General features: G+C 47.7%; 1 protein-coding gene across 2 annotated transcripts in view; it reads right to left on the bottom strand.

Annotated features, from left to right (window-relative positions):
• The window catches only part of PARVA (parvin alpha), a 141,674-nt gene extending 116,723 nt beyond the window's left edge, over nucleotides 1-24,951 (bottom strand). Inside the window, exon 1 of one of the 2 annotated variants that reach the window (XM_036325424.1) lies at nucleotides 24,676-24,951. In XM_036325424.1, the coding sequence (XP_036181317.1) occupies nucleotides 24,676-24,922 (247 nt within the window). In that variant the 5' untranslated portion in view covers nucleotides 24,923-24,951. The remainder of the gene's footprint in view (nucleotides 1-24,675) is intronic. The other variant, XM_036325422.1, reaches the window with a different exon arrangement.
• Nucleotides 24,952-26,321: the final 1,370 nt, after the last annotated feature.

Genomic DNA, 26,321 nt, shown 5'->3' with positions numbered 1-26,321 from the left:
TATCTGCAACAAAGCAGAACGTACCGGTCGACATCTCTGAAGCTACGAGGCAGGGAACTAGCTCATGGCTTTACATTTATGGAGAGTTTATTACATGCCAGGCACTGTCCTGTGTGTCTGACACGTATTAACTCATTGTCTTACATAGTAAGAAAGGTACCGGTAGTATGCCCGGCTTCTGTAAAGCGAGTAAGAAACGACACCACAATGAGGTTAAGAAAATATTCAATTTTTCACCAAAAGTGATGCGATAGTAAGAAAGAGAAATCCTGTAGAATGTCTTGTGACCAAGGGGGAAAATGGGAATTAGCTGCATAGCACCCATCAAAGTTAGTTCACACGTACTGAGCCCTTACTATTGGAGCTGGGTGTCCATCTGCCGCTCCACCTCCACACTCCACCATGCTGTGGCCAATGGATGCGGTCAGGGTGCCGAGTTCCTGACTCCCTCCCTGCTGGGCCCGGAGCTGGCAATGGATCTTCACTGGCAGCTTTCTCCCCAGCTGCTGGTCAGTACCCCTCCCCCTGCCTCTTAAGGCCCAAGGGTGGTAACTGTTCCCTGCTGTTGTCAGCCCTGGGGCGCTTCACCATCCTTGGTTTCCTTCACCCCCTCCCACACTTTTGCCAAGGCCCCTTCAATACTCTCTTCAATTACTCCATGGAGTGTGCCCGCTGTTCCTGCCAGGACTTCAACGAATATAGGAAACGGTGAGCACTTTACGGCTATTGTAATCCCTACATCAACCCTATGGGTGACATTATGGTCCTTAGTCTATAGCTGGGGAACTTGAGACTTAGGATGGGTTGACTAACTGCCCACAGCCACACAGCTAATTAAGTGGCAGTGCCTGGATTTGACGCAGGCAGGTGTACTCCCGTGTCTACACTCTACTTCACTCCTGTGCACTACTGCGCCCCCGCCCCCAACCTCAGCTGTGGAAAAGGTCTTCACTTCCTGGGCTGTCTCCCACTTTAGTAAGAGGGAGAAACGTTTGTAGTGCCATTTAAGATCGACTTGTGGTCATGGTTTCCCAGTCGCATTGCTCCCCAAGGTTACTGGTCTACCACTGGCAGAAAGGAGAGCTGGTGGTAAATTATTGCATTTCAAAAACCAACCCGCATAAACTATGGGCCATTATTCCCATTTCTCCAATGAGTCCATTCCTCAGCACGATGGCCCCCAGCTTCTGAAGATTCATGCCCCACGTGAGCACCAATGCCACAGAAGCTGGGCTGGCTCCTGCATTTCCCATGGTCTAGTGCAGTGGTTGGCAAACTCATTAGTCAACAGAGCCAAATATCAACAGTACAACGATTAAAATTTCTTTTTGGAAAGCCAAATTTTTTAAACTTAAACCATATAGGTAGGTACATTGTTATTAACTTAAGTAGGGTACTCCTAAGGCTTAGGAAGAGCCACACTCAAGGGGCCAAAGAGCCACATGTGGCTGGCGAGCCGCAGTTTGCCGACCACGGGTCTAGTGTGTGCTGCAGAACACTCTTTGCAAGAGGTCAGTAGAAACCTCTTAAAGAATAAGATCCTGTAGGCAAAGAAGTTAGAAAAAGTATACACTGTATCTCGCTTTGCCGCTGCTCTGGAAAGTCAGAGAGCTTAGTAAGCTTTAAAATCAGGAAGAGAAGCCTCTTTAACCCAGCTTCGTCCAAACTAATTTGAACATAGTGTGTTTTTTGTGGACACTTATTAAGAGCTTTCCCAAATACAAAATTAGACAGACGTTCATTCTAAATTCCCTTAGTGCCCACATATTGTAGCTAGTTATAATTACGAGCCTATAAAGTCACAATATATCCCAATGATGGCCTTTTGCATTGCTTAAAACTATCTACCTACCCAGGGAGGGGACCCGAGGCTTGTCAAGGTGGGAGTCACTGTCCCACCCCCGCCCCACCGCTACACCCTGCCACTGGCATATATTTTGAAAGGGCGCACTTCGGGGCTGAGAAATCATTGTCTTGTTGATAAATATCTCCCACTGTTATTAAAGAGCGAACAAGTCCTCAAGAAATCCTTTTAAAGGAAATATAGGTCAACATTTGGTGCCAGACTTCAGCCCCAACTCCCCTCATCACTCCGTAGCCCTCACTTTGCCCACACTGCTAGAGAAGCATACAGCACACAGGAATACGGTAAATATTTGTGTTCAGGCATCCAGAATTTCCTACAATCATCCAGATTTCGAAATGCTTCCTACTTTCCCCATAATTAATAAAACACGTCAGAAATTCCAATGGATCTGTAGTTTCCAGAATTGATTAATCCAAGCTGGCATATAACACTATGACACTTACATAATAGGTTCAAATCGTACACACACACACACACACACACACACACACACACACACAATGAGAAAGGGGGGTAAAAAAAGAGAAATAATTGAAAATACTCAAGACATGTCACTGTCTTAAAACATTTGGGCTGCTATAACAAAATACCGTGGCGGCTCATAAAGAACACAAATGTATTTCCCACAGCTCCGAGGCTAGAAGCTCAAGGCACCCCCTGTATGTCAGGTGAGGACCCTCTTCCTGGTCCCTAGCCAGCACCCTGTTGCTATGTCCTCACATGGTGGAAGGGGGCAAGGGCTCTCTCTCTGCAGCCTATTTCATAAGGGCACCAATCTTCCCCAAATCACCACCCGAAGGTCCTGGCTCCTAATACCATCACTTGGGCAGGGAGTGTGTGTGGGGGGGGGGGGGGGGGAGGGGCAAGATTTCAACATATGAATTTTGAGGGGACACAAGCATTTGAACCATCACAGTCCCATACACTTGCTACATACATTATTGCTGCACAGTATTCGGTACAAATTTAGGTGGGTATTTCTGAAGCTGAGGACCATCAAGGTCACACGAAAGCATTCCCTAGTGCAGCAGCAGAGAAAAGGGGAAGGACCTAGACAATGGAGATACCACACGTCAATATGCAGACTGCACGTATGGATTTACTTGGCTTTCAGTCTAAAGTAGTTTGACATCTGTTCAAAGTAAGATAATTTTATTCTAGTGTCCAACTGAGTACAAAGCAAAAGAGGAAATATAAATGTGGCTACATGCATGGAAAATGTTCAACCTCCCCATAATCAAATAAATCAAAAACAATTAAGGCTGTTTCCATTAATTAAATTATAATAATGAGTGTAGAAGAGGATGTAGTTAAACAGGAACTCTCAGACTACTGCTGGGAGCATATATTGGTCCATCCCTTTTAGAAATTTGGTAATATCTATCAAGAAATTTAAAAGGCTTCGTATTGTTTAACCCAGCAATTTCATTCTAGGCAATCTACCCTATGGAAATAATATTAAATACAGAAAACTAATTATACTAAAACTGTTTACCATAGTATTTTTATCGGGGCAAAAAGCTGGAAACATATGGAACTCCATGATAGAGGCAATAGGTTGGTAATCTATGGTACATCTTCCAGATGGAATATTATTATTATATTATAGTCATTAAAGATTACACTCAAGAATTATTTATAGTAACATTGTAATGGAAAGTGTAGTGAGAAAAAAGAAATGTGTATATAGACCAAAAATAAAAACAGGAAAATACTGGAAATAAATACGTTAAAATATAAACAGTGTTTGTCTAGGCTGGTGCTACTCAGTATGATTCACAGCCATCCCCCATCTGTGAACTGTGTTACCTATCAAAATAATTGGATAGTATGCTTTTAGAAACTTTTAGCAATTTGATATTGCTGTGACATCCAAGTACATGTCCATGGAATTGTGTAGTTGAACAGGGCATAGTCCAGCTTGAGTGTAGTACATTTGAGTGGAGAGGTACAGGTTACATGAGCTGTGTAGTAGTCACACACAGTAGGACATCATAGTCCACAAAGGATTAGAAATAAAAAAGAACTGGCCCTTCATCTAGACCACCGATCTAGGTGGTAACCCTGTAGATAAAAACTTTTATCTTCCTCTTTATTTTCCAATTTTTTAATAATCTATTTTTCTATAATAAGAAAAGCCAACATCTTTTATTTATTTTAACTCAAGCAAAAAGAGGAAAACTCTTTGGGAAACTTTCCTGTGGAAACGTCGAAACATATACTGAGAGGTAGGATGGCATCATGGTTAAGGAAATAGATTCTAGAGCTGAAAATCTGGGTTTGAATCCTGGGCTAGTTGCTCAACCTCTCTGTGCCTCAGTTTATTCATACATAAAATGGGGGTAATCATAGGCCTTATCACATAGCTGCTGAAAGGATTTGGCAGGATTAAGTGAGTCAACATACATAAACCCCTGGAACACAGTAAACTGTATAGAAATGTTCACTAGCATCATTACAAATCATGGGCAAGGGTGAGAGCCACAGCCAGACACTTCGCAATTTTTTATTTGCAAAATGGGTTGAGAGGAATGGTAGAAGTAACAGTTATAACAGCAAGTAATATGAAGTGCTTTCTGTGTGCCAGGTTCCATGCTAAGCACTTGACATGAATTAACTCTAATTACTAACAATCCTAGAGATTGGTAATAAGTTTTCTTCATCCCCATTTTGCAGAGGGGAAAACTGAGGTGCAGAAAAATGACATGACTTGCCCAGGGTAACCAGGCTATTAGGTCCGTTTCTCTCTAGGGCATGGCTAGGCATAAGAGCACAGGGGTCCCAAGAGGCCAGACCTCACGCCCCCTGAGAGCAGAAAGGTACTATCTTGTTCCCAGGGGCAGCCAGGGTCACCAGCCTCTTCAAAAGATTTGGCCAAAAGAAAATTCCAGGATTCGTTTCCAGCCAGGCCAGCAAACATCAGCTGGCCTTCCTCTGCAGCGCAGCCGGCTGGGTATTGCTCTTAGAGATGACTTAAGCCCCAAGGAAGGCAGCTCTTGGAATGTAACCGGAGGATATAGGGGTTCATGAGTCATTCCATTCCTCCCCCCCTTCCCCCGAGTCCTGGACACAATTTATCATCTTCGTCACTGGGTTTTCTGCTCCTGGTTGGCTGGGGGCTGGTGGAGCAGTCATCCCTAAAAGGAAGTCAGTCTGTTACCAAGTCCCATCTCTCCCTGTCAAAGTGACTGGAGGCAGAAGGACAGACACCGCCAGGACCCAGCTGTTTCCAGGCCTGGAGGAATTCAGGGAGGGGGCGAGGCCTACGCTGGGCTGGCGGATCACTCAGCAAGGCTGCCTCAGACATCTGCTTGGGGACCCTCTCCTGTGACCTTCTCTACCAGTGAGAAGTCAGGGCTGCAGCAAAGAGTGTCTATTCCAGAAAAGTGTGGGATCTCTAAACATTTACCCTGAAAGTTGAAGGGAGGAAACAAGAGTTCTTCCTTCAGAGAACAGGGGTCTGGGAGTGGGCAGACAGACAGTTAAGAATACACAGCATTTTTGCCTTGAAATCCAGAACATTCTGCCTGTCCCAGAGGCCTGAGAATTCGATGCCTAAAAGTGTGTGGCTAAGGAAAAGTATTCCCAATAGAACGAGAGATCAGGGTAACTTTTAGCTTCCCCCCTCTCTTTTCAAGACTGAATTCTTAGCAAGAAATGCGAGTTTTAAAGTGTGGGTAGGCGGCTTTCTTCCCTCGCATTTCCTTTTTGGAGAGCAATTTGGTGATATCCAACAAAATTCAAACTAACTTTTGACTCAGAAATTCCACCTCTAAGAATTTGTTGTACAGATAACAGGTATAGAAATGTTTTATTTGTTTGCAAGCATGCTTAGTGCAGTATTGTTTTGAATAGCAAAACACTACAAACACTGAAACATTCGTTGATAGGGAATTGGTTAATTTTATGATGGCACAACAGGCAGGGCATAAGGTTGTTTAAAAAAATGAGATAAATCCATATGTGAAAGATACTCAAGATGAACGGGTATGTGAAAAAACATAAACTGCTGAACAGTCTTGACAATGATACTCCAGTTGTACAAAAACAAAACAAGTACATATACTTGCAAAATAGAACATTTTTAATACTATACTATTATTATATTATTATGCAGCCTATTATTACTGTTATCATTGCTATTATAATAGACTACACTATTATCTCTGTAGCCCGAGAATACGAAAGTAGAAACAGGCCCTTACTTTTCAGTTTATATTTCTGGCCTCTTTAAAATTTTTACATAAACATAAACATCTTTAGTTAGTTTAACTAAAATAGAGGTGATGCTATCAGCTGACTAAACATAAGAGGTAGGTCCCCTGACAGGAAGACACAGCTCTTCCTCCAGGACCTCGGCAGTGTCACATTTAATCCCTACAAGTAACTCCAGGAGGTCGTCATCCCCATTTTACAGATGAGGAAACTGAGGCTCAGAGAGGTGAAGTGACTTGCCCAAGGTCTCTCAGCTACTAAGTGGCACAAGGATTTGAATCAGTTTCTAAATACTAAAGTCCTATTTATAGAATGCCCACGGAGGACCAGGTCCTCCTTTAAGCACTTTGCAAGGATGAATTCCTTTCATCTCCATGACAACCCTCTGAGGCGGTCTTAGTAGCACCCCATTTTGCATATAAGGAAACAGGGGCTCAAAGAGACTGAAGAACTTGTCCCAAGCCACACAGCCAGTGTGTGGTAGGACCAGGCAGTCTGGTGGGCTCCAGAACCCAGAAACCGCCCCCTGCCAGGCTTCCTCTAAATAAACGTTTATTGAACAAAGCGACAAATTAGAAAAACTGCCAATACCTTTTAAGACTACGGCGGAAAAGGTAAATTATTAAACAGTTACTATTGTTCTGTTTATTCATCATCGTTAATTATTACTGATGAATGAAAAATAAACACTATTCAGAAAAGTCAGCTGGGTTACAGCAGGCAAATCATTGGACTTTAGTATTTAGAAACTGATTCAAATCCCTGTGCCACTTAGTAGCTGAGAGATCTTGGGCAAGTCACTTCACCTCTCTGAGCCTCAGTTTCCTCATCTGTAAAATGGGGATGACGACCTCCTAGGGTTACTTGTAGGGATTAAATGTGACATCATATGTGAAAGCCCCAGGTGCTTGACGTATGTTGGATATGTGTAAAAACGGGACAAGATGCTGAGGATGGAATAAACTGTGCTTAGAGCATCCTCAAGCAGACCTCCTCTTTCTCAATCTGAGTTTTAAAAGTAAATTTAAAAACTTATACCCATATATACTCCACTAATCTGGGGAGGAAATAACCAGGGGTTTTAATTGTTCTGGTCCTGTCTCTAGAATATTGATTTAGGACACTTAATACCATCTCCAAATGCCACGCTTCATTTGCATCGGGTCGGAAGCTGGGCTGCCGAGCGCTGGCTGTTGATTTTAGGCAGGGATCGGGAGGGCCTGCAGCCCACCTTCCTGCTGGCCCGTGGCCAGCCCAGGGCCGGCTTCACCTGGGACTCAGGAGAACTGGCCCGCTAAGGAGGCCAAGTCTTTGATGGATTTTCACTGTTTAATTAAAGTGCAGCTGGGGCCTGGGGCCGTGCTGTACCTTTCAGCATGATATTCATCACGGGTTGCACAACTAGCCTGAGCTGAGGCCATTTGGCCGGGGCAGAGCCCAGACTTTGGCCTGGTGTCTCCCTCACTCAGGAGGCCTGAGCTGCTGCCTTTTGGAGGCCCCAGGCTCATCTTCAGGAGCTCGATTCTTCTCAATGCTGCCTTCAGGGACGGCTCAGAATCAGAATTCAAAAACTGGCCCATGGCTCCAAGCAGAGTCCCCGAAGGCCTGCTTCACAAAACTTTATCCCAGGCTGCTCAGCTGTTCTCCAGCAAACACGTCTGTGCTGGGAGCCCACCACATCACTTCACGCACTATCTGGGCAGCTACAGACAGACTATTCATTAAAGTCTAAATCACTCAAGTCTTCTCTTTTATTATAATTACAGAAAGTTTCAAATATGCCCCAAAGTAGAGAGGCTGGTACCACAACAATCCTCCATGTACCCACCATCATTCTATAGCAATAAGCAACTCATGGCCACTTGTGCCCGTCGACACCTCAACCACTATACTGTGACACTCGAAGCCAGCCCTAGACGTGGTATCATGTCATCCATGAACACTGCAGTATATATTTAGAACAGATAAGGGTTTCTTCCTTTTTAATATAACCACACTGCCTTTCTCGCAGCCTACAAGTTAACAGTGACTCCTGAACGTCGTCGAAATCTCCGGTGAGTGTTTACATTTTCCTGGTTGTCTCATAAATGACTTCCGGGATCTATTTGACTCCAAACAAGTTTCTGGCTCAGCTGTGAATTGTATGTTGGGTGGCTTTCCTACCTCCTGTTTCCTTCCGTCCCCCCCCCCACCCCCCCCGCACACCAGCTTCACACGAGGTGCTCCAGGCCCAGGGACACATAACCAAGCTCTCTGCCTCAGTTTCCTCACCTGGAAAATGGGAATAATAAAAGTTCCCTCTCTCATGGGTTTATTGTGAAAATCAAATGAAACAGAACCTGTAAAAAGCTTAGAACAGTGTCGGGCACACAGTGAACACTCAGTCAACATCAGTTCTCACGGCTATTCTTTTCTGAAATCGGTGACTTCGACAAAATTCCCAGGCACAGCATTCAGGCCACCAGGCACCATTACATGTGGGAAGAAAACTGAGAAAAAAACCTCTGCAACTCTCCACATTTTTCTCAGACTTTGAGTCACTGTTCACAGTGAGGTGGTAGAATGTGCTAGTTAAGAGCAAATCTCTGGAGCCAGACTGCCTAGGTTCAAATCCCATGTCTTCCACTTGCAAGTAATGGCAGAACGACGGATGTATTTGCAAAAACTCATTCATTTCCCTCTGGGCAGACAACTGAACTACGTTTCTTGGCCTCTCTTGCACGTAGTTGTGGCCACATAACTGAGTTCTGCAGTGGTGAGTGGGCAGAAGTGATACCCATCATGTCTACGCCTGGCCCATAAAACCCTCCCACTGCAGTTTTATTCTCTTTGTCACCCACCGGCTAATTGGCGAGGACTCAGAGAACCTAGAGCAGTGGTCGGCAAACTGCGGCCCCTTGAGTGTGGCTCTTCCACAAAATACCACGTGCAGGGGCGCACGTACAGCGCGATTGAAACTTCGTGGCCACACTCAAGGGGCCAAAGAGCCACATGTGGCTCGCGAGCCGCAGTTTGCCAACCACTGATTAGAGGAAGGCAGCGCCATAAGATGAAAGGGGCCTAGATCCCTGAATAACCAAGTGGAAGGCAATCCAATTAAGAGATGCCACTGGGTCCTGCTATAAGCAAGAAATACACGTTTTATTATATTAAGCATCTGAGAATTGGGGGCTTATCTGTTATAGCAGCTAGTGTTACCTTAACTAGTACATTATCCTTGACCTTGGGCACATTACCTGGCGTCTCTGTCCTCTCTTTCCTCACCTGGAAAGGGAGAAAGATGCTAATAATACCTATTTCATGGGGTAGTTAGGAAGATTAAATCGGTTAACATAAATAAAGCTACACATTGCCTGGCCCATAACAGCACAGCCCAAGTGCTCATCTCTGAAGCCATTACTATTATTGGTGTTACTATTATTAATATTTTTTAATATTTTTATTGATTTCAGAGAGGAAGGAAGAGGGAGAGAGAGCTAGAAACATCAATGATGAGAATCACTGATTGGCTGCCTCCTGCACGCCCCCCACTGGGGATCGAGCCCACAACCCAGGCATGTGCCCTTGATTGGAATCAAACCTGGGACCCTTCAGTCTGCAGGCCGATGCTCTATCCACCGAGCCAAATCGGCTAGGCCACTATTATTATTTGAAAAGTCATATCATATCATTAAGAATTCCCACATTTCACTTAAATGTACAAGTTTTAAATCATTATTATTTTCCCGGTGTGATTTCTTTATTTCTTTTTTTTTTTTTTTAACAATTTGGGGCTAAAATTGTATTCCAGCCAAACAGTTTCCAATTTAATAATGAAAGCCCATTGCATAATCAGATTATGATGATTTGCTTAACAGGAAATATTTCAGGAACACAGTCATTCCCCAGAACAAAATGCATCTAATACAAGATGCAGCTTGTCTCCGGTGCTCCCCGCCAATGTTAAAAAGATGGAAGGATGAGACTTCCTCGGCTGCACCTCTCTGGATTAGCGGCCAGCGTTCCGTCCATGCTCAGAACTGAGGAGATGTGCCCTGAACTCTATGGGTTTGAAAAACCAATGCCAAGAAGATCTACAAATGGCCAAAAAGCACACAAAAAGATGCTCCATATCATTAGCCATCAGGGAGTCGCAAATGAGAACCACACTTCACACCCCCTGGGATGGTTTTAATCACAAGGAGAACAGCAAGTGCCGCTGAGGACAGGGAGACGGTGGAGCCCTCAGACACTGCTGGTGGGAATGCGAGATGGTGCGGCCACTGTGGAAAGCAGCCTGACAGCTCTTCGAAATGTCAAACCTAGAGCTACCATGTGACTCGGAAATGCCACCCCTAGGTATCTAGATACCCAAGAGAAGTGAAAACATATGCTCACACAAAAACGTGTCCATGAAAATTTTTAATAGCCACATTTTTATTCTTAATAGCCCAAAGGTACAGACAATCCAAATGTCCATCAACTGATGAATGGATAAACCAAATGTGGTATGCTCATATAATGGAATATTTTTCCATCATAAAAAGGAGTGAAGTACTGATACATGCTACAGCATGGATGAAACTTAAAAAGATACTATGTTAAGTGAAAGCAGCCCTTTACATAAGATTCCATTTATATGCAATGTCCAGAATAGACAAATCTATAGACATAGAATAGAACCCTGACTGGTTTGGCTCAGTGGATAGAGTGTTGGCCTGCAGACTGAAGGCCTCGGGTTCGATGCCGGCCAAGGGCACATGCCCGGGGTTGCGGGCTCGCTCCCCAGTAGGGGGCGTGCAGGAGGCAGTCGAGCAATGATTCTCTCTCATCATTGATGTTTCTATCTCTCTTTCCCTCTCCCTTCCTCTGTGAAATCAATAAAAAGATATTTTTAAAAAAGAAATATAGATTAGTGGTTACTTGGGGGTCAGGGAATGGGGACAGAAGGTGGAATGACTGCTAAAGGGTACAGAGTTTCTTTTCGGCGTGATAAAAATGTTCTAAAATTGGCTAATGGTTGCATGACTGGGAATATACTAAAAAAAAAAAAATCATTGAATGATCCTGTTTAAATGAGTGAACTGTGTCTCAATAAAGTTATTACATTTTTGAAAAGTGTGCACTCCTCCATATGGTTCAGATCTTTCCTCTGGGCGTGAGCAGCCACGAGAAAGCAGAGCACGCCCCCACCTCGTCAGAAGCCTCGTGCCCTGTGTTCAGCTCTGTGTGCGCGAGGGACAGCGCCGTCACACACATGCTAATGAGTCTGACGCTCAGGAGAGAGGTCCTGGCTGGAAGTGTGGCTTGGGGACTCACCGGCACATCCAGGTAGGACAGGAAATCGTCACCCACACTCCCATGAAAGCCGGCCACCCATCGGCGCCAACCCTGCACAAACACAGCCGTCTGACACCAGAGATACAAGCAGGGTTGTGTTGGTTCCCCCCCCCCCCCCCCCCCCGACAAGGAGCATAAGCTAGACTACGAATCACACTTCCCAGAATCAGTAATACTGAGAGAGCTAGGTAACTGGGAGCCCAAATTACTTAAATTGATGTCATATCATTTGAAAAGCTGGCATTTCAGGCCCTACAAACTGAAGACAATTACGATCCATCTGATTCATGGCCCTGGACTCTGGTTTCCCACCTGCTCTAACATCAATTCAAGCAATTCTGAACTTTGATCTCCACGGCGGGATGTCTCTGATTTATTGAAGTGTCAAGTCCCAATTGTGCTAACATCCAGCCCTGGCAGAGCCATTATAAGGTGTGAAATCTGGGCGCCCATCGCCCGGGCCAAGTTCAGCACAGCGACAATCAGAAGGAACAAATCAATCTACCTCTCCATGGTCATCACGGGCGCCTTGCAATTCACCATAATGACAGGTATGGAGGAAAAGCAGGAAAAGGGGTCGCTCTGTTCTTCAGGCCCGTGAGGTGCTGGAGGAGCTACTGAGCCCCCGAGAGAGGCCTTGCAACCCTCAGCCAAGAGCCAGTTTCTACTCCTTGCAAGGGGCCTGTATCCTGAGGTGCTTTCAGTGGAATTGTGTTACCCTCCCTCCGTGTTCTGCAAACAGCACCAAAACGGCTGGTTCCTGCTGCCCTTGCTTCTCCCGGCTGCCATGACTAACGACCTGCCCCCTGCAGGTCTGCCGCAGCAGGCTGGGAGCAGGCAGAACTCGGCCTTATGGTGAACAGGGAAACCCCTCCCCGCGGAGAGGAAAGTTTATTTCCAAGCCTGGAGTGCAGGGGGCTGAGGTGAGGGAGGCAAGACCGAGGCTCCCATGTGAGCACTGGCGTCCACTCTGTGTGGACGGTGAATCCTGAGTCCACCCCAATACTGTGGCTGCCCCTGCCCCTCACCTGCTCAGCCAGGATCCTGGCATGCCTGCGAGGTGCTGTCAGCCTTGTCCCCAGGGTTCTGAATCTGAGACCCCGCCCTGGACTCGGAGGAGCCTCGCTGGTTCAGGACTCAGGCACCCAGCAGATGCCAAGAGTCCCTGCCTCCTCAGTGCCCATCTTGACTGACCTGGGGTGCCCTGCCCCTAAGCTGGTGATTGGGGTTGCAGACCCTCTTCCAGACTCATTTTGCCCCACCCCACCCCACCCCGCCACAGGGCTTGCCAGCCTGCCCCACAGCCAAAGCCACATTGGCCAAGACAAAAACTGCTTTAGAAACAATTGTTTTTGAATTGGGAAGTCAGCGTGATACTGCAAACGGCAGACTGATTATTCAACCGAGGACTGTGCCTCAGAAAGAAGCAAGTGGACAGCCTGCTCCTGGGTGTCCCTGGGAGTCCTGCCACCTGGGTTTATGTCACTGAGGGAGTAGAACAGGCCGGTAGCCTCGCCCCTCTGTGGTCCAGCATCATCCTCACTCAGGAGGCCTGCCGCGTTTTCATGAAGAACACCCTTCTTGGCTCCTCAGTGTTAGGCTGTGTTTCTCACAGCGGAACCAAGGGGTGGTGCCTCTAGATGTCAGAAGAGATAAGGGAGTGAGTGAAGGGAATGTGTATGATTCAACGATGAAATGAATGCCCTGGACACATCACTCCGGGGAGGGCGTCTGCCTGCATGGGTGACTCCCCAGAAATACTCCCTGGGGGGCTGGGTGATGATTACAGGCTCTAACTGGCTCAGATCCATTCTTAGGAGATGAAATAAGACACCTGCCTATTCACTCCAAATGCAGGTAGAGGGAACTGAGCCCCGAGGCATCAGCCCAGCCCACTCGGTTAAAATCCAACTGAAACTCGGAAGGCTCCCTAAGCCTGCCCTTTCTCTGGTCAGCCTGGGGGTTCTTCCTTTGGCTCCAAGAACATTGTCCACTAAGGGTCCCTCCAACCCTCTGAACCTAAATGTGTCCCATGTAGCACTTAGCCTACTGTCTGTGGTTACCAAGCTGTGGGGCAAGTCCAAGAATTCGGAAATTGGGAGGTGGGACAAAGGGATCAAAGGAAGGAGGGACTTCTTGAGCAAACGTCCCCTGGGTCCCACTCCAGCGCGACAGGTGGTGGTGGCTGTGACTCTCAGGGTAGCTCCAAGGATGACCACTCCCTCTGCAGCCACACCTTGGGCCCTGTTATAGGGAAAAGCAGGCACTGCGTGTGAGACGTGGAGCCTTATATAGCTGGAAGGATGGCCACAGGATAGTGTTCTGAAATAAAGACGTGCCTGTACCAGAGCTGACTTTAAACATGTTACTGGCCATAGTGGAAACCTGCACCCCGCTGAGGCCTCGCCTCCCACCCCACCCCATCCCACCCCACCCCACCCCTTGGGTGACTTGGTCCTGCCAGCCAGGAGCAAACAGAAACTTTGAGCCTAACAATGTTGGTCTTACTTTCAAACAACCTACCAGGAAGACCACCCAGACCCAAAGCAGTCATTTTTCCCTAATTATCAATTACAAAGTATTAACAGTAAGCAAGCCAGCTGTCAGCCTTTGGCCCTGTAATTGCACTTCTGGAGCTCCATGCAAGGAAATTATTCTGAATTAAAAAAAAAAATCCATAAAAAACACTTTAGGCAGCATTATATCTAAGAAAAAATAAATGGACCAAAAGAAATGGTGAAGTAAACAATAGGGCATTCACTCAGTGGAATATTATGCACCTATTAAAAGTGTATTTGATAAGATTTATAGTCACATGAAAAATAGTTACCTTATAATAATAAATGAAAAGTGATACAGAATACTTATCTAATATACATGGCATACTCGCAATTATCAAAAAGAAAAAAGCTATAATGAAGACAAAGAATAGAAAGAAATCAAAATTCTAGTAGTGACTGCCTTTGGGAGTTGGTACTTTGCAAGATTGTTTTCTTTTTCAATTTTCCCATAAATCCCATAAGCATAGGCTAATTTTATAATGGGGGAAAAAAAGTTTTCATTAAAAATAAAAGAGATGCTAAGTGATTTGGTTCATTCTTCTCTCCCCAGGGGAGTGTGCAGTCGCTTGGAATACTTCTGAGTTCACTGCTTCTTCCACCCACGGCCTAACCTTCCCCTAACGCTGGTTCGAAGGGAAGACAGTGACCTAGTCACAAAGTTTGGCTTTTCTAAGGCTTTGGCAGCTGGTACGTTGCAAGCAAATAGAACTTTCACTTCGTTGACGCTAGTAGAACCGGATTTTAGATGTCCTGTAGTGACCCACACCCGCCACGCAAACATCTGTCCCAGGCCTGAATAAGACTGAAGCAGCTGCAGTGAACAGAGCCAGGCAGAGCTCAGCGAAGGCGCGGCAGCCAGCCATTCTGTTCTGTCCCGTCTTTTCCGTGGGTTCTTTTTCATGAAGTGGGGAGAGCTCAGAGGCGGAGCTCTCCTGCTGGGGAGCAATGACAGAGGCCTGGCTCTGACGTCCAGATTTCCTTAACTTTGCAGGTGGGAGGACCTGAAGCCGAGGCGAGCTTCAGCCTGCGCCTTTCTCTCGTCTCTGCCAAACCTCGCAAAGAGGCGATTTCACCGCGGCCCTTCATGTAAGCACCAGAACATGAATACCTGCAACACCATTCTGCAAAGCAAGCTTTTCTGGATGGAAACAAAGAACACTGGCCTCAACGCTCCTCTCCTCACCGCCCTGGACCAGTGGGCCTCCTGCAGGCTCAGGGCTGCCCGAGCACAATCAGATTCTAGGACCCGAACCTCTGGTCTCGAGGGCCTACGTGTGTTTGTCAAACAACAGGGCTAAGTGATAATGCCTTTTCACAAAGAATAAAATGATTCCAGGGCTAGGGAGGAGGCAGTTTTATAAAAGACACACACACCCGCGCCCCCCCCTCCTTGCCCTTCTAGGCAGTTAAGCCCTGATGGAATCAGGGGACTAGAAACATCATCCGAGGTTAGAACACAATTTGGAGTAACCTGGGAACTCCCTTGGTCGGATGATGCAGGCGGTTAGTTAAGAAGCATTTTGAGGGCACCGGGTTCTGTGCTAGGCACTCGGGGTTCCAATGTGAGCAGCCCACACGCACCTGTCCTCCTGGAGCCTACCGGGGAAATGAAGGGGAGGATGAGGACCAGGGACGAGGCAGAGAAAGCGTCCCTGTCCAGGGGCCCGGGCCTCAGGCAAAGAAGTCACTTGGATTTCTTACTGACTTCAGGCTACAGAACAAACTGAAAACTGAACGGGAGGTTTACAACAGTTTTTTTGAAGTATTTTATTTTAATTTCATTTTTTAAAAGTCTTCTGGTTTTGAAATTGTTGTAGAGTTTTCCCCAAATGTGTTCTTTTATTCCCTACAGTGAGTGGAGAGTTTTGATGCTTACAAACGTTTACATGAGGATCCCAACCCTTCTCCCGTCCTAATGGCTAAAACACAATTACGAACTGCACTTGTTAACCAAATAGAGATATTCCATGAGACAAGGAGACCGATTCCTAATATGGAGGTGTCCTTGGGCCGGGGCCCACTTATCCTGGTTTCCATCTCCTCCTCCGACACAGAGGTGCCTTCATTAGTGGAGGGAAGAAAGAGGTCTTTGTGGTGATGTCATTCCCAGACCACCTTACACAGACAATAAAACTCCATCTGAGAGAAGCCTGGCGAAATGAGAGTGCAGAAATCACAGAATACCAGAGGGGAGGGCCCTACGGGGTTCTTCAGCCTAATCCCTGGTGTTAGAAATGGGCGAGGGAAGGGACTTGTCTAAGGTTACACAACCAGTTAGTGGTGGGCCATTTTCACCAGGGAAACTATGGGGAAACTCATTCCATAGAAATTCCTAGTACTGTTATGTGTTCAATATTACAGGAGGTGGGGGGCTACAGGAGGAGGGATTTCACCATAATGCGTCACACACACACACACACACACACACACTAATGGCTGCAAGGCAAGGTGTCCAGTGCTGCCACAGAGGTACAGACAAGGTGGTGTGGGGCCACAGAGAAGAAAGCATCTCACTCTTCCTGGGGGAGCTATAGATGGAATCAAACAGAGCGGGATATCTAAGTTGGGTCTTAACGGCTGAATAGGAGTTTGTTGCATAGGGAAGGGAAGGCGGTCATTCCAGAATATAGAACAGCATGTGTAAAGGTTGAGACATGTTGGAAGAACATGCATGATGGGTTTGGGGAATAAAGAGTGGTTTGGGGCCCTGGCCAGTGTGGCTCAGTTGTTTGGGCATTGTCCTGTGCACTGAGAGGCTGCTGGTTCTATTCCCAGTCAGGGCACATACCAGGGCTGTGGTGGGCTCGGTCCGGAGGAGGGGGTGTGCTAGAGGCAGCTGATCAATGTTGCTTTCACATCAATGTTTCTCTCTCCTTCTCTCCTCCTCTCTCTCTAAACATCAATTTAAAAATCTTTTTTTAAAAAGTGGCTTGGCATGGTTAAAATGGAGGTTTCTTAAAAGGAAGATAAAAGAGACTAGACTAACCAGCTATTGTGACGGTCTTGAACGCCTTCCTAAGAAGTCCGTCCTGGGGAGATATTATCTTTGTGTTTAAAAAAACAACAACATATTGGCAAAAGAATGAAAGATGGACTGAATAAAAAAAAGGGCCAGAGATAGGGAGACTAGTGGAGTGGAAAGATAGTAAATTTAAAAAAAAATAAACAAGCAACCTCAAAGACAAAGAGCACTTCTTGGGCCTTAAATAAGGCAGTGATCTTTAGAAGATAGAATGAGAAATAATTGGATGTGGGGGTGAAAGGAAGCAGGGTGGGCAAACTACTGTCCACGGGCCGTTGCCAGCCTGCCATCTACTTTGTGTTCAGCCGAAGGCGAAGAATGTGTTTCATATTTTTAAATGGCTGCAAAAGAACAAGAATATGTTGTGATACATAAAAATTATCTGAAATTCAAATGTCAGCATCCATAACTAAAGTTTTATTGGAATGCAACCACGCTATGGTCCATGGCAACAAGGGCAGAGCTGAGAAGAAGCCAGAAGGCCGGCAAGGTCTTAAATACCTACTTATTATCTGCCCTTTAAGAAATAGCCGCTGAGCTCTGAAATAGAGGATGCCCACAACATTGCAACCTTGGGCGGCTGGTGGGGTGGAGGAGGAGAAGCAGACTTGGGCCAGGGGGGCAAATAATTCCACTGAGGGCGTGCTGAGTTTGAGGACCCTCCGACACACCCAGGAGACGGTGGAAAGATGCAGCCGGACTACAGGTGAAGATCTGGATTTGAGAATCCTCAGTGGGTCGATGGTCCCTGGAGCTAGGAGGGCAGATGAGATAATCCGCAGGAGACAAAGACACAGAGCAAAACGGGTGAAGTCAGAACCCCAGGAAGTGCTGCTGAGGGGCACACAGAGAAGAAAAGCCTGAGAAGAAGTCTGAGCAAGAGGCACGGGGACACAGGGCGCCAATGCAGGTGGATACGGTCAAGGGACTAGATCATTGACAAAGTTGAATAGTGTCAAATGCCACCAAGAACGCAAGTGGAATCATGTTGAAAAGAGACTGACTTTGGAGACCTCGGCCAGAGCCACCTAAAGAGAGGGAACAGGACGGACTCTCCAGCTGCCTCCAGACCCGCACTCTCCGTTTTCCGCACCTCACACTGGCCACTCCTTCGCAATCTCTCTTGCTGGTTCCGTCTCGTCTCCCAACCTATAAAAGTTGGAAAACCGTTGGGCTCAGTCCTTGGACCTCCAGGCTCCCCTCCTGGAGGATCCCATTCAGTCTCAGGCTTTAAAGGCACCCACACCCCGATGTGTCTCCAGCCCAGACCTCTCCCCTGAACTAGGCTCCGAGAACCAAATGCGAACTCAGCATCAACACTGGGAAGTGCAGAAGCACCTCTGACTAAACAGCGGCCCAAACTGAGCTGCTCCTCTTTCTCCCCAAACCTGCTCTTCTGCAGAATTCTCCACCGCAGTTCAGGTCAGTTCCATCTTGCCAGCTGTTCAAACCCTGGAGTCCTCTTGATTCTACTCTCCTCTTCCATCCAATCTTTCAGTAAGTCCTATCCGCTATGTCTTCAAACTATGTCCAGAATCCTATGCTCACCCGCCTACTGCTACCACAGCTCTAGGCCACCACTGTCCCTTACCTGGATCATTTCAGCAGCCTCCCAACTCACCTCCCTGCTTCCACCCCCGCCCCCTCCATCACTTAGCACCAGTGATCCTGTTAAAATAGAAGGGTGCTCATGTCATTCCTGCGAAAACCCTTCCCAAACCTCCCCATCTCACTCTGACTAAAGGCCCTTGTCTTACAATGGCCTCCAGGATCCTACATATCCTGCTCCACCCTTACTAATTACCCCTGAAACCACACCTACTTCCAAAGTTGTATTCACTTTCTCCTCCGGCTACAGTGACTTCCGTGTTGGCTCTCAACACCCCAGGTACACCCCAGCCCCAGAGCCTTTGAATTTGCCAATTGCTTCACCTGCAATGCTCTTCTCCAAGATACACCTATGGCTCTCTTATCACTTCCTTCAGGTCTTGACTCAAATATACCCTTCTCAATGAGGCCTTCTCTAGCCGTCCTATTTAAAGTTACCCACCACCTCCTCATCCCGTACCACTCCATTTTCCCTTTTCCTGCCTTATTTCTTCTATAGCACTTATCATCACTCATACAAAATACACATATTTTATGATTCTCTCTTAATTATCTGTCTCCTCTACTAGAATATAAGCTTCGTGAGGGCAGGGATCTTTGTCTGTTTCCTGGTCCCCCCGCCATATCCTAGCACCCAGCACAGTGCCTGGTACATGTTTGTCTCTCAAATAACTACTGAAAGACTGGGAATAGTGAATCGGGAAGTGACTAGGAAATAAGAAAAAGAAAGCCAGTACATACAATGCTTTCAAGACCTCTGGTGTGTAGCTTAGGAAGAAACCAGTATCAGGATATTTTCTTCAAATGGGAAAGACTCGGGCATATTTACAGAATGTTAGGAGAACAGGGCAGCATGAAAAGGACTGAGGCTATGAGAAAAGGGTGTCTAGCTATGCCAAGTCTGGGAGAAAGGGGAAGGAGACAGCCATGGAAGGGATAGGGCAGGAAGGGAGCGTGAAAGGAGAGGTATAGACAAGGGGGGTGGGCGGGGGATGCTGAAGGAAAATTGAATAAGCTCACACCTGGTACTCAGTTTTCTATCTCAAAGTCTGGGGAAGAACTTGTGTGGTGAAGGTATGAGGAGGCACTTCAGAAAATGAGAACGCAAGCTGATTCGGAGAGAAAGATGGCTCAGCCCTGCCGAGGGTCCTGCTCACTCCAGAAACCATAAATCTGTGGCAGAGTTTGGGAACTTCCCCAGTCTTACTGGACAGCCAACAAGAACCAGAGTGGTAAGTCCTAGGATTGTTAGAAAAATTATTTAATTAAAGCCCTTATAAACACTTCAGACTCTAGACAAAATGAAAACTGTGAGAAATAATAACTGGGCAAATGATAGGAATAACCATAACTGCTGACCCAATGTAGGGCACCTTCAGCTGGCAAATACATTCAAGATGGTGTTCATGGGAAGAGCAAGTCTTGGGGACAGATCTGGAAGAAGCAAGGTGAAAAGTAGCCCCTTGGCAAGTGGACTCTGAAAGGCTAGTCTAAGAACCTCCACACGAGGGCATGTCTGGCATCAACGGGGACTGGGAACCCCAAAGAGAAGATCCACAGGGAAAACCAAAAGCCTCTGTTCTCTTAAACCAGCAGTCGCCAACCTTTTGGACCTCACAGGCCACCAGTGGCTCGAGGACCACCGGTTGGCAACAGCTGCTCTAGTGAGCTACAACTCACTGGAAGGGGCCCAGTGTTTTAAGTGCTGAAATGTGACATTTTGGAAATAGAAGGATCTGACTTGCAAGAAAAGATCCCTAATTTCCAAAGGAACCCAAACAATTCTTAGGTGGGCTTCACACAGTCATGGGCTACCAGGCTATTTGCAGAACCTATGAAATCGTCTACAGTCCATAATGAAAAGACTATTTCAACATGTAAAGACTGTAAAATTGAGCTGTAAATTTTAATAGCTATTATTTGTGCCATGTTATGCATATTTATCTCATTTACCCTCACAACCTCCATGTAAGGAAGGAATTTTCATTCTCATTTTATAGATGAAGAAACAAAGGCTTTGAGGGATTAAGACACTTGTCCTAAACTATAGCAATAAATAAGGAGTAAGAGCAGAAATCAAACCCAAAATTGTCTAATCCCAAAGGCCATACTTTTAACTTCTATTATCTCTTGCCTCTCGAATGCTATTTTTTTTCCTTATGAAAACACTGGAGTGATGACTAGTTTCAATGTATTCTTATGAGACTTATAATCATTCTATGATTATGCTAGAAAGTACTTTTAGGAAGGCACATCTATATATATGAAAGGCTAATATGCCAAGCGTCCCTCCTACCATCTGGCTATGACACACACTGACCACCAGGGGGCAGATGCTCAACGCAGAAGCTGCCAAGCTGCAGTGACTTGGCAGCAGCGGTTCTCGGTTCTCCGGTGATGCATCCCAAAACCAGCGAGTAGGGAGCCCAATTCCTCATGTGGCCTCGCGATTCCACCTTCAGCTGTGGGTTATGTTGTTGCTGGGGCACTGTCGCCCTGAATCTGGTTTACTACACACTTGCTTTTGCATTCCACACCCTGTACAACAGCAACTTCCCAGAGTGCCCTCTCACACTCCGGGACCCCTCAGGAGATATCAGGGAGCCAGTTTTGGCCTGATCCCCGCAGGCCAGGCTGAGGGACCCCCCGCCTGCTGGAGGGACCCCACTTACTCCGCAGACACCCGGGGAGGGACCGTGGGAGGTTGGCTCCAGGGTGTGTCTGGCCCATCTCAGCCAGTCCCGCCCCACCAGACACCTTCTAATTAATTTCCTTTCAATGTGCAGGAATCGGCGCACCGGGTCACTAGTTTTTATATAAAACTATTGACTTTAATTGCTAACTAACATGTATTATGTCTTTCCAGTCTTTGTGTACTACAGTGGGGCACAACAGATATCGAATGAATGATAGTCCTTGGGCCAGGAAAATTCTATGCCAAAGCATTGAAATAATTTGTGGCTAGACCGACATCATGATCTTGAGGAATCGTCAAGGAAGGGAGGCTTTAGAACACTAGAGGTTAAGTGGAAGAAGGCAGTTTCTGCACAGCACAGAGCTGTGAGATTAGGCATGATCCGGAGCAGGATCTGACCGTGCTGTTACGGGAGAGATGGCTATGGGCGCCTAGCAAGGTCAAGCACTGATCACCGAGACCAGCACACCCTCACCAAGTGCAGGTCATTTCAAACCCACCCCACTGCCTTCTTTGGCTGGGCTCGTGGGCTCGCGGTGGCGTGCAACAGCAAGCAGCTGGAGCTGGTGCGGGCTGGCCCTTTTAGGAAAAGCATGCGCTCTTCAACGTACCCATTTACACTGCCTGGATTAGCTAACAGGCTGGATGACAGAATCGGGACTTAACATTACGTGTAACAAGGATTAAAAGGACCTTGCACTTGGTTTAACAAAACCCAATGGAGTAAACCTGAGATGGGGAAAGGAATGACTTAGGAGCAACAAACATAAAAATGTCTTTCAGCTGATAATCTCCGTGAGCGATTAACAGTGTGATGTAGGTGGCCAAGTGAATAAGAGCAGCCTTGGCTGCCTTCATAGAACGCGATGTCCACACTAGAACCAAGGAGGTGACAGCCACGGCAGGCTGCACCGGTCTACATACTGTACTACGTTGACTTCTGGGCAGCTCACTTTGAGAGGGTCTGTTATTCTCCATTGCCCCCCCCCCCGCCCCCCCGCCCATGATCTGTTGTCCACACTGCTCTGACCCCTACATCACCCAGAATCCCTTGTGCTGGTGACTTCCCACTGGGCCCAGCCAATCCGAAGGACCAGCGAGAGATTCAGGGCGAGAAGAGAGAGAACATGCAGAGCTCGCTTGTGCCCGTCTCCCTGCTCCATCCCCGCCACGTTTCTCACAGTGGCTGTGTCCCTCTGCAGCTGCAGTTCCTGGCAGGCAGCCCCCCTTCCAGAGCTCCAGCTCTCCGTGGGTTCTGGTGTGCTCCCCTCATCCCTTCGGGGCTAGGGGTGGTCACAGTCCCCCATCCCCGTCTGCTGCTAGTCCCTGGTTTTCTCATCATCCCTCTGGGTTCCCTTAACCCTGCCCACACCTCTGTAAATGGTCCCGCCCTACATTATTTTCGAAGTCCCAACTAAGTTGACCTTCTGTTTCCTGCTGGGACCCTGAGTGAAATAAAAGAGGTAGGATGGCAGCAAGCCATAAAATCTTGTTGGGAGGATCACCTATAGCAGTGGTCGGCAAACTGCAGCTTGCAAGCCACATGCGGCTCTTTGGCCCCTTGAGTATGGCTCTTCCTAAGGCTTAGGAGTACCCTAATTAAGTTAATAACAATGTACCTACCTATATAGTTTAAGTTTAAAACATTTGGCTCTCAAAAGAAATTTCAATCGTTGTACTGTTGATATTTGGCTCTGTTGACTAATGAGTTTGCCGACCACTGACCTATAGGAACAGAAATGTTTGGCTTAGTGAGGGGAAATAGGTTAGTCCACCTGATAAAGTGAAGGGCCACCATCAGACTCATTCTCCTGGCTCCATGAATACAGAGACCAAGTTGTTACTTTTACTGCGAAGTAAACTCTTCTAAAGAGTTGGTTGGCAGAGGTGGGGCGAGCCCTCCTGGGAGGACATGAGCTCTAGAAATTCTGACTTGCCCAGTCTTAAGCTAGAGTCCCTATCAGGAATACTGCAGGAAAAAGAAGGGAAGTCTAGAAAAAGACTTGCCAAGTCAGGATTTCATGATTTGCTACCAACTGCACACTATACTCAATGGTTTACCAAAATAACCAAATAGGGGAGAACATTTGGGGGGATGTTTTGCAGTTTCTCACTTCAAGGTAAAGAATGGAAGTCCAGCCCTCAGTGTCAACTTAGATAATTCTCAACAGTGAAGTTCTTTTTTACGCTTTATTTTAAAAAGAAATATTTTTATTGATTTCAGAGAGGAAGGGAGAGGGAGAGAGAGATAGAAACATCAATGATGAGAATCATTGATTGGCTGCCTCCTGCTCGTCCCCTACTGGGGATCCAGCCCACAACCCGGGCATGTGCCCTTGGTCAGATTCCAACCTGGGACCTTTCAGTCCGCAGGCTGACGCTCTAGTCACTGAGCCAAACCGGCCAGGGCTCTTTTTTACGCTTTAAAGTAACTCAGGATCATGAAACTTACTTTACATCTTAGTAGCACAGCCTTCAAAGGGGTTATTCCCACACCGCTGAGCAGCCTATGAAAAAAAAACTTAACCAAGCAACTTCTACCTGCACATCTATCACTAGCTTCTTCAGAACTGTCACTTCATCTTTCAAATCAAAAGCCAGGATGCGAGTTCTGCCCATGAGACAAAATATTTTACAGGCAAAGGCATATTGTCCCGGAAAAAAAAATAAGCGCTTCAGTTCACCCGGGTGGGAAAAGGAAATGGTTTTTGCAAGAGCTCTCAACTCCTAAGTTCACAGAAGGGTCATGGCCATGATGCTAAGTGTGTGCTCCTCACCCTGGGGGACCGCCTGGAACGCCAGCGCTTCACTCATTCATTCAACAAACATTTGATCTTGACCTCCTCATTAACAGAGCCCCACTGGGCCCTGGGGATGGGCAAGATCCAGAGAGACCACCGCTGCATCTGGCCTTCAACAAACAACCCGATTTCAAAGACCAATGAGGGCAAAAAGTGAGAGCAAACGCGCCCAGAAAAGTTTCAGCAGAAACTTGAGAAATGCCAGCATTCGGGCGCCTAGAAGGCGGGGACCTGGGGCCTACATGTAGGCGGACACCGCCTCCTGGCTGGCGGGCCGGCCATCCTGGGCCCTCCGGCCACGCGGCCCCGGCCCTGGCCCTGGCCCAGAGCCGGCGTTGCCTGGGCTCAGGCCCGGCTGCTCCACCCGGCGCCTCCGGGGCCTGGAGCGCAGCGCCCGGGCGACCACCCGCAGGACGATGGCGCAGACCGCGGGGCGCGCCCGGCCCGCCACCACGAGCCCGGGAAGCGCGCGCACGCGTCGCCGCGCCCCTCTCTCCGCCGGGCACACGCGGCGCGCCCCCGCCCGGCCGGAGCCCCAACCCCGCGGACCCCAGCCCCCGCCGCTCCTGCGGCCGCGCCCCACTCACCCTCTTTGGCTTTCTTCCTCCGGGCCAGAGTCCCGCCGAGTTTCCCCAAGAAGGAGTCATCTTTCTTCCGGGATGGGGGCGACTTGGGAGTGGGGGACTTGGGGACCGAGGGCGACTTTTGCGGGGAGGAGGCCATGGCGGTGGAGCGGACAGCCGCGGGCCGGTCGGGACGCGGAGCTGGCGCTGGGCGGGCGCGGCGGGACTGAGGCTGCGGCTTTCCAAACGGAAGCGGAATTATTCCAAGCATTTAAGGCAGCTCACGCTTGCCTTTCCCTTCCCTCTCTCCCTCCCTCGCGCCGCCCTCCGCCCTGCGAGGAGCTGTGCGCTCGGGCCCTCGCTCCAGGCAGGCCTGCTCTCTGCGCCCTTTGGCTGCCCAAAGCTGGGAGGATGCCCCAAATCTGCTCCTTGGAGGATGTGCAGCCTTATCTATGGATGTGTGAGTGACCCTCCAGCCTGGGCGCGCTGGAGCCTGAAAGCCTCATTTCCCCTGGCTCTGCACCCAGCACAGATCCTTGCACAAATGCACGGTTCACTGATTGCTGAACTGAACCCACCTGTTACTCTGTCTCCCAGGGTCTTGACTCAGCTGCTTGGTGAGGTGCTTGCTTTACCCCGGCATTTCTACCTCTGCAGTTAATAGGCCCATGTCTTGTGCCCAAAAGGGGGTGTGGAAAGAAATAGAGCGAACCAAAATGTGTTTAGGCCCCACCAACTGGGCACATCTGACTGTTCCTGCACTTAGCCACAGCTGTGCCGTAAGCGGGCACATCCTACCTCCTCTTCACTCCATATCCCAAACTGAGAGGTTTGAAGTTCATAAGCACAGGGCCCAGACTTCTTATTCTGAGACATCCCTGCTTCTAGCAGTTCAATGGCTTGTGCAAAGGAGGATCCCAAATGTTGGTGTAAACATGAATGGGAAGGTACAATCATGGCATCCTGTGAGACAATGAGCGCCCCCCCCAAAAAAAAACCACAAAAAAAACCCCCAACTTATCCCCCCTAAGTAAAATCAACAGAATGACAACCAGACTCATTTGGGATAACAGGGTGTCCTTGACAGAATGTTTCAAGGACTCATGCGGGAAATGATTAAAGGCACATTTTATTGAGCTTGCCGCTTTAAGTTCTCACTTGGGCCCTTCTGTCTCTTTCACACACACACACACACACACACACACTCACACTCACACTCACACTCACACACACACACACTCACACTCACACAGCCCCTTAGCAACTATGTTTCCTCCCAATAGCTACAGCTGAGTGACCTGACCCAAAGAGCTGCTAATGCTTGACTGGAAAGCAGCCAATAAGATGGTCTCAATCAAGAATCTGAGTTGGTTCAGACTTGTCAGAAGTGGAGAAGTTAGTGATGATCCTGCAGACTTAAGACTGGGTGTCCATTTTTAGCCACATGCCGATGAGCAGAAACCAAAAGAATGGAGCCAAGTAGTGGTCTCAAGAAGACAAGTGGTCTGAATAAAGAAAGACCGGGGGGAGAAGCTGCCTGGAGCTTGAACCCCTTCCCGGTGCCCACTTGCCCTCAGCCGGCCAGCGGTGTGTCCCTCCGAGGATATGTTCTTAAACTTTTTTACTAGCTCAGCCGCCTTTAACCTGAGCTAATGAGAAAACTAATAAGC

The sequence above is a fragment of the Myotis myotis genome, unplaced genomic scaffold, assembly GCF_014108235.1.
Source record: "Myotis myotis isolate mMyoMyo1 unplaced genomic scaffold, mMyoMyo1.p scaffold_m19_p_10, whole genome shotgun sequence".
Lineage (NCBI taxonomy): Eukaryota > Metazoa > Chordata > Mammalia > Chiroptera > Vespertilionidae > Myotis > Myotis myotis.
The sequence above is the reverse complement of the archived record's forward strand: the minus strand, read 5'-3'. Positions and strand labels throughout refer to the sequence as shown.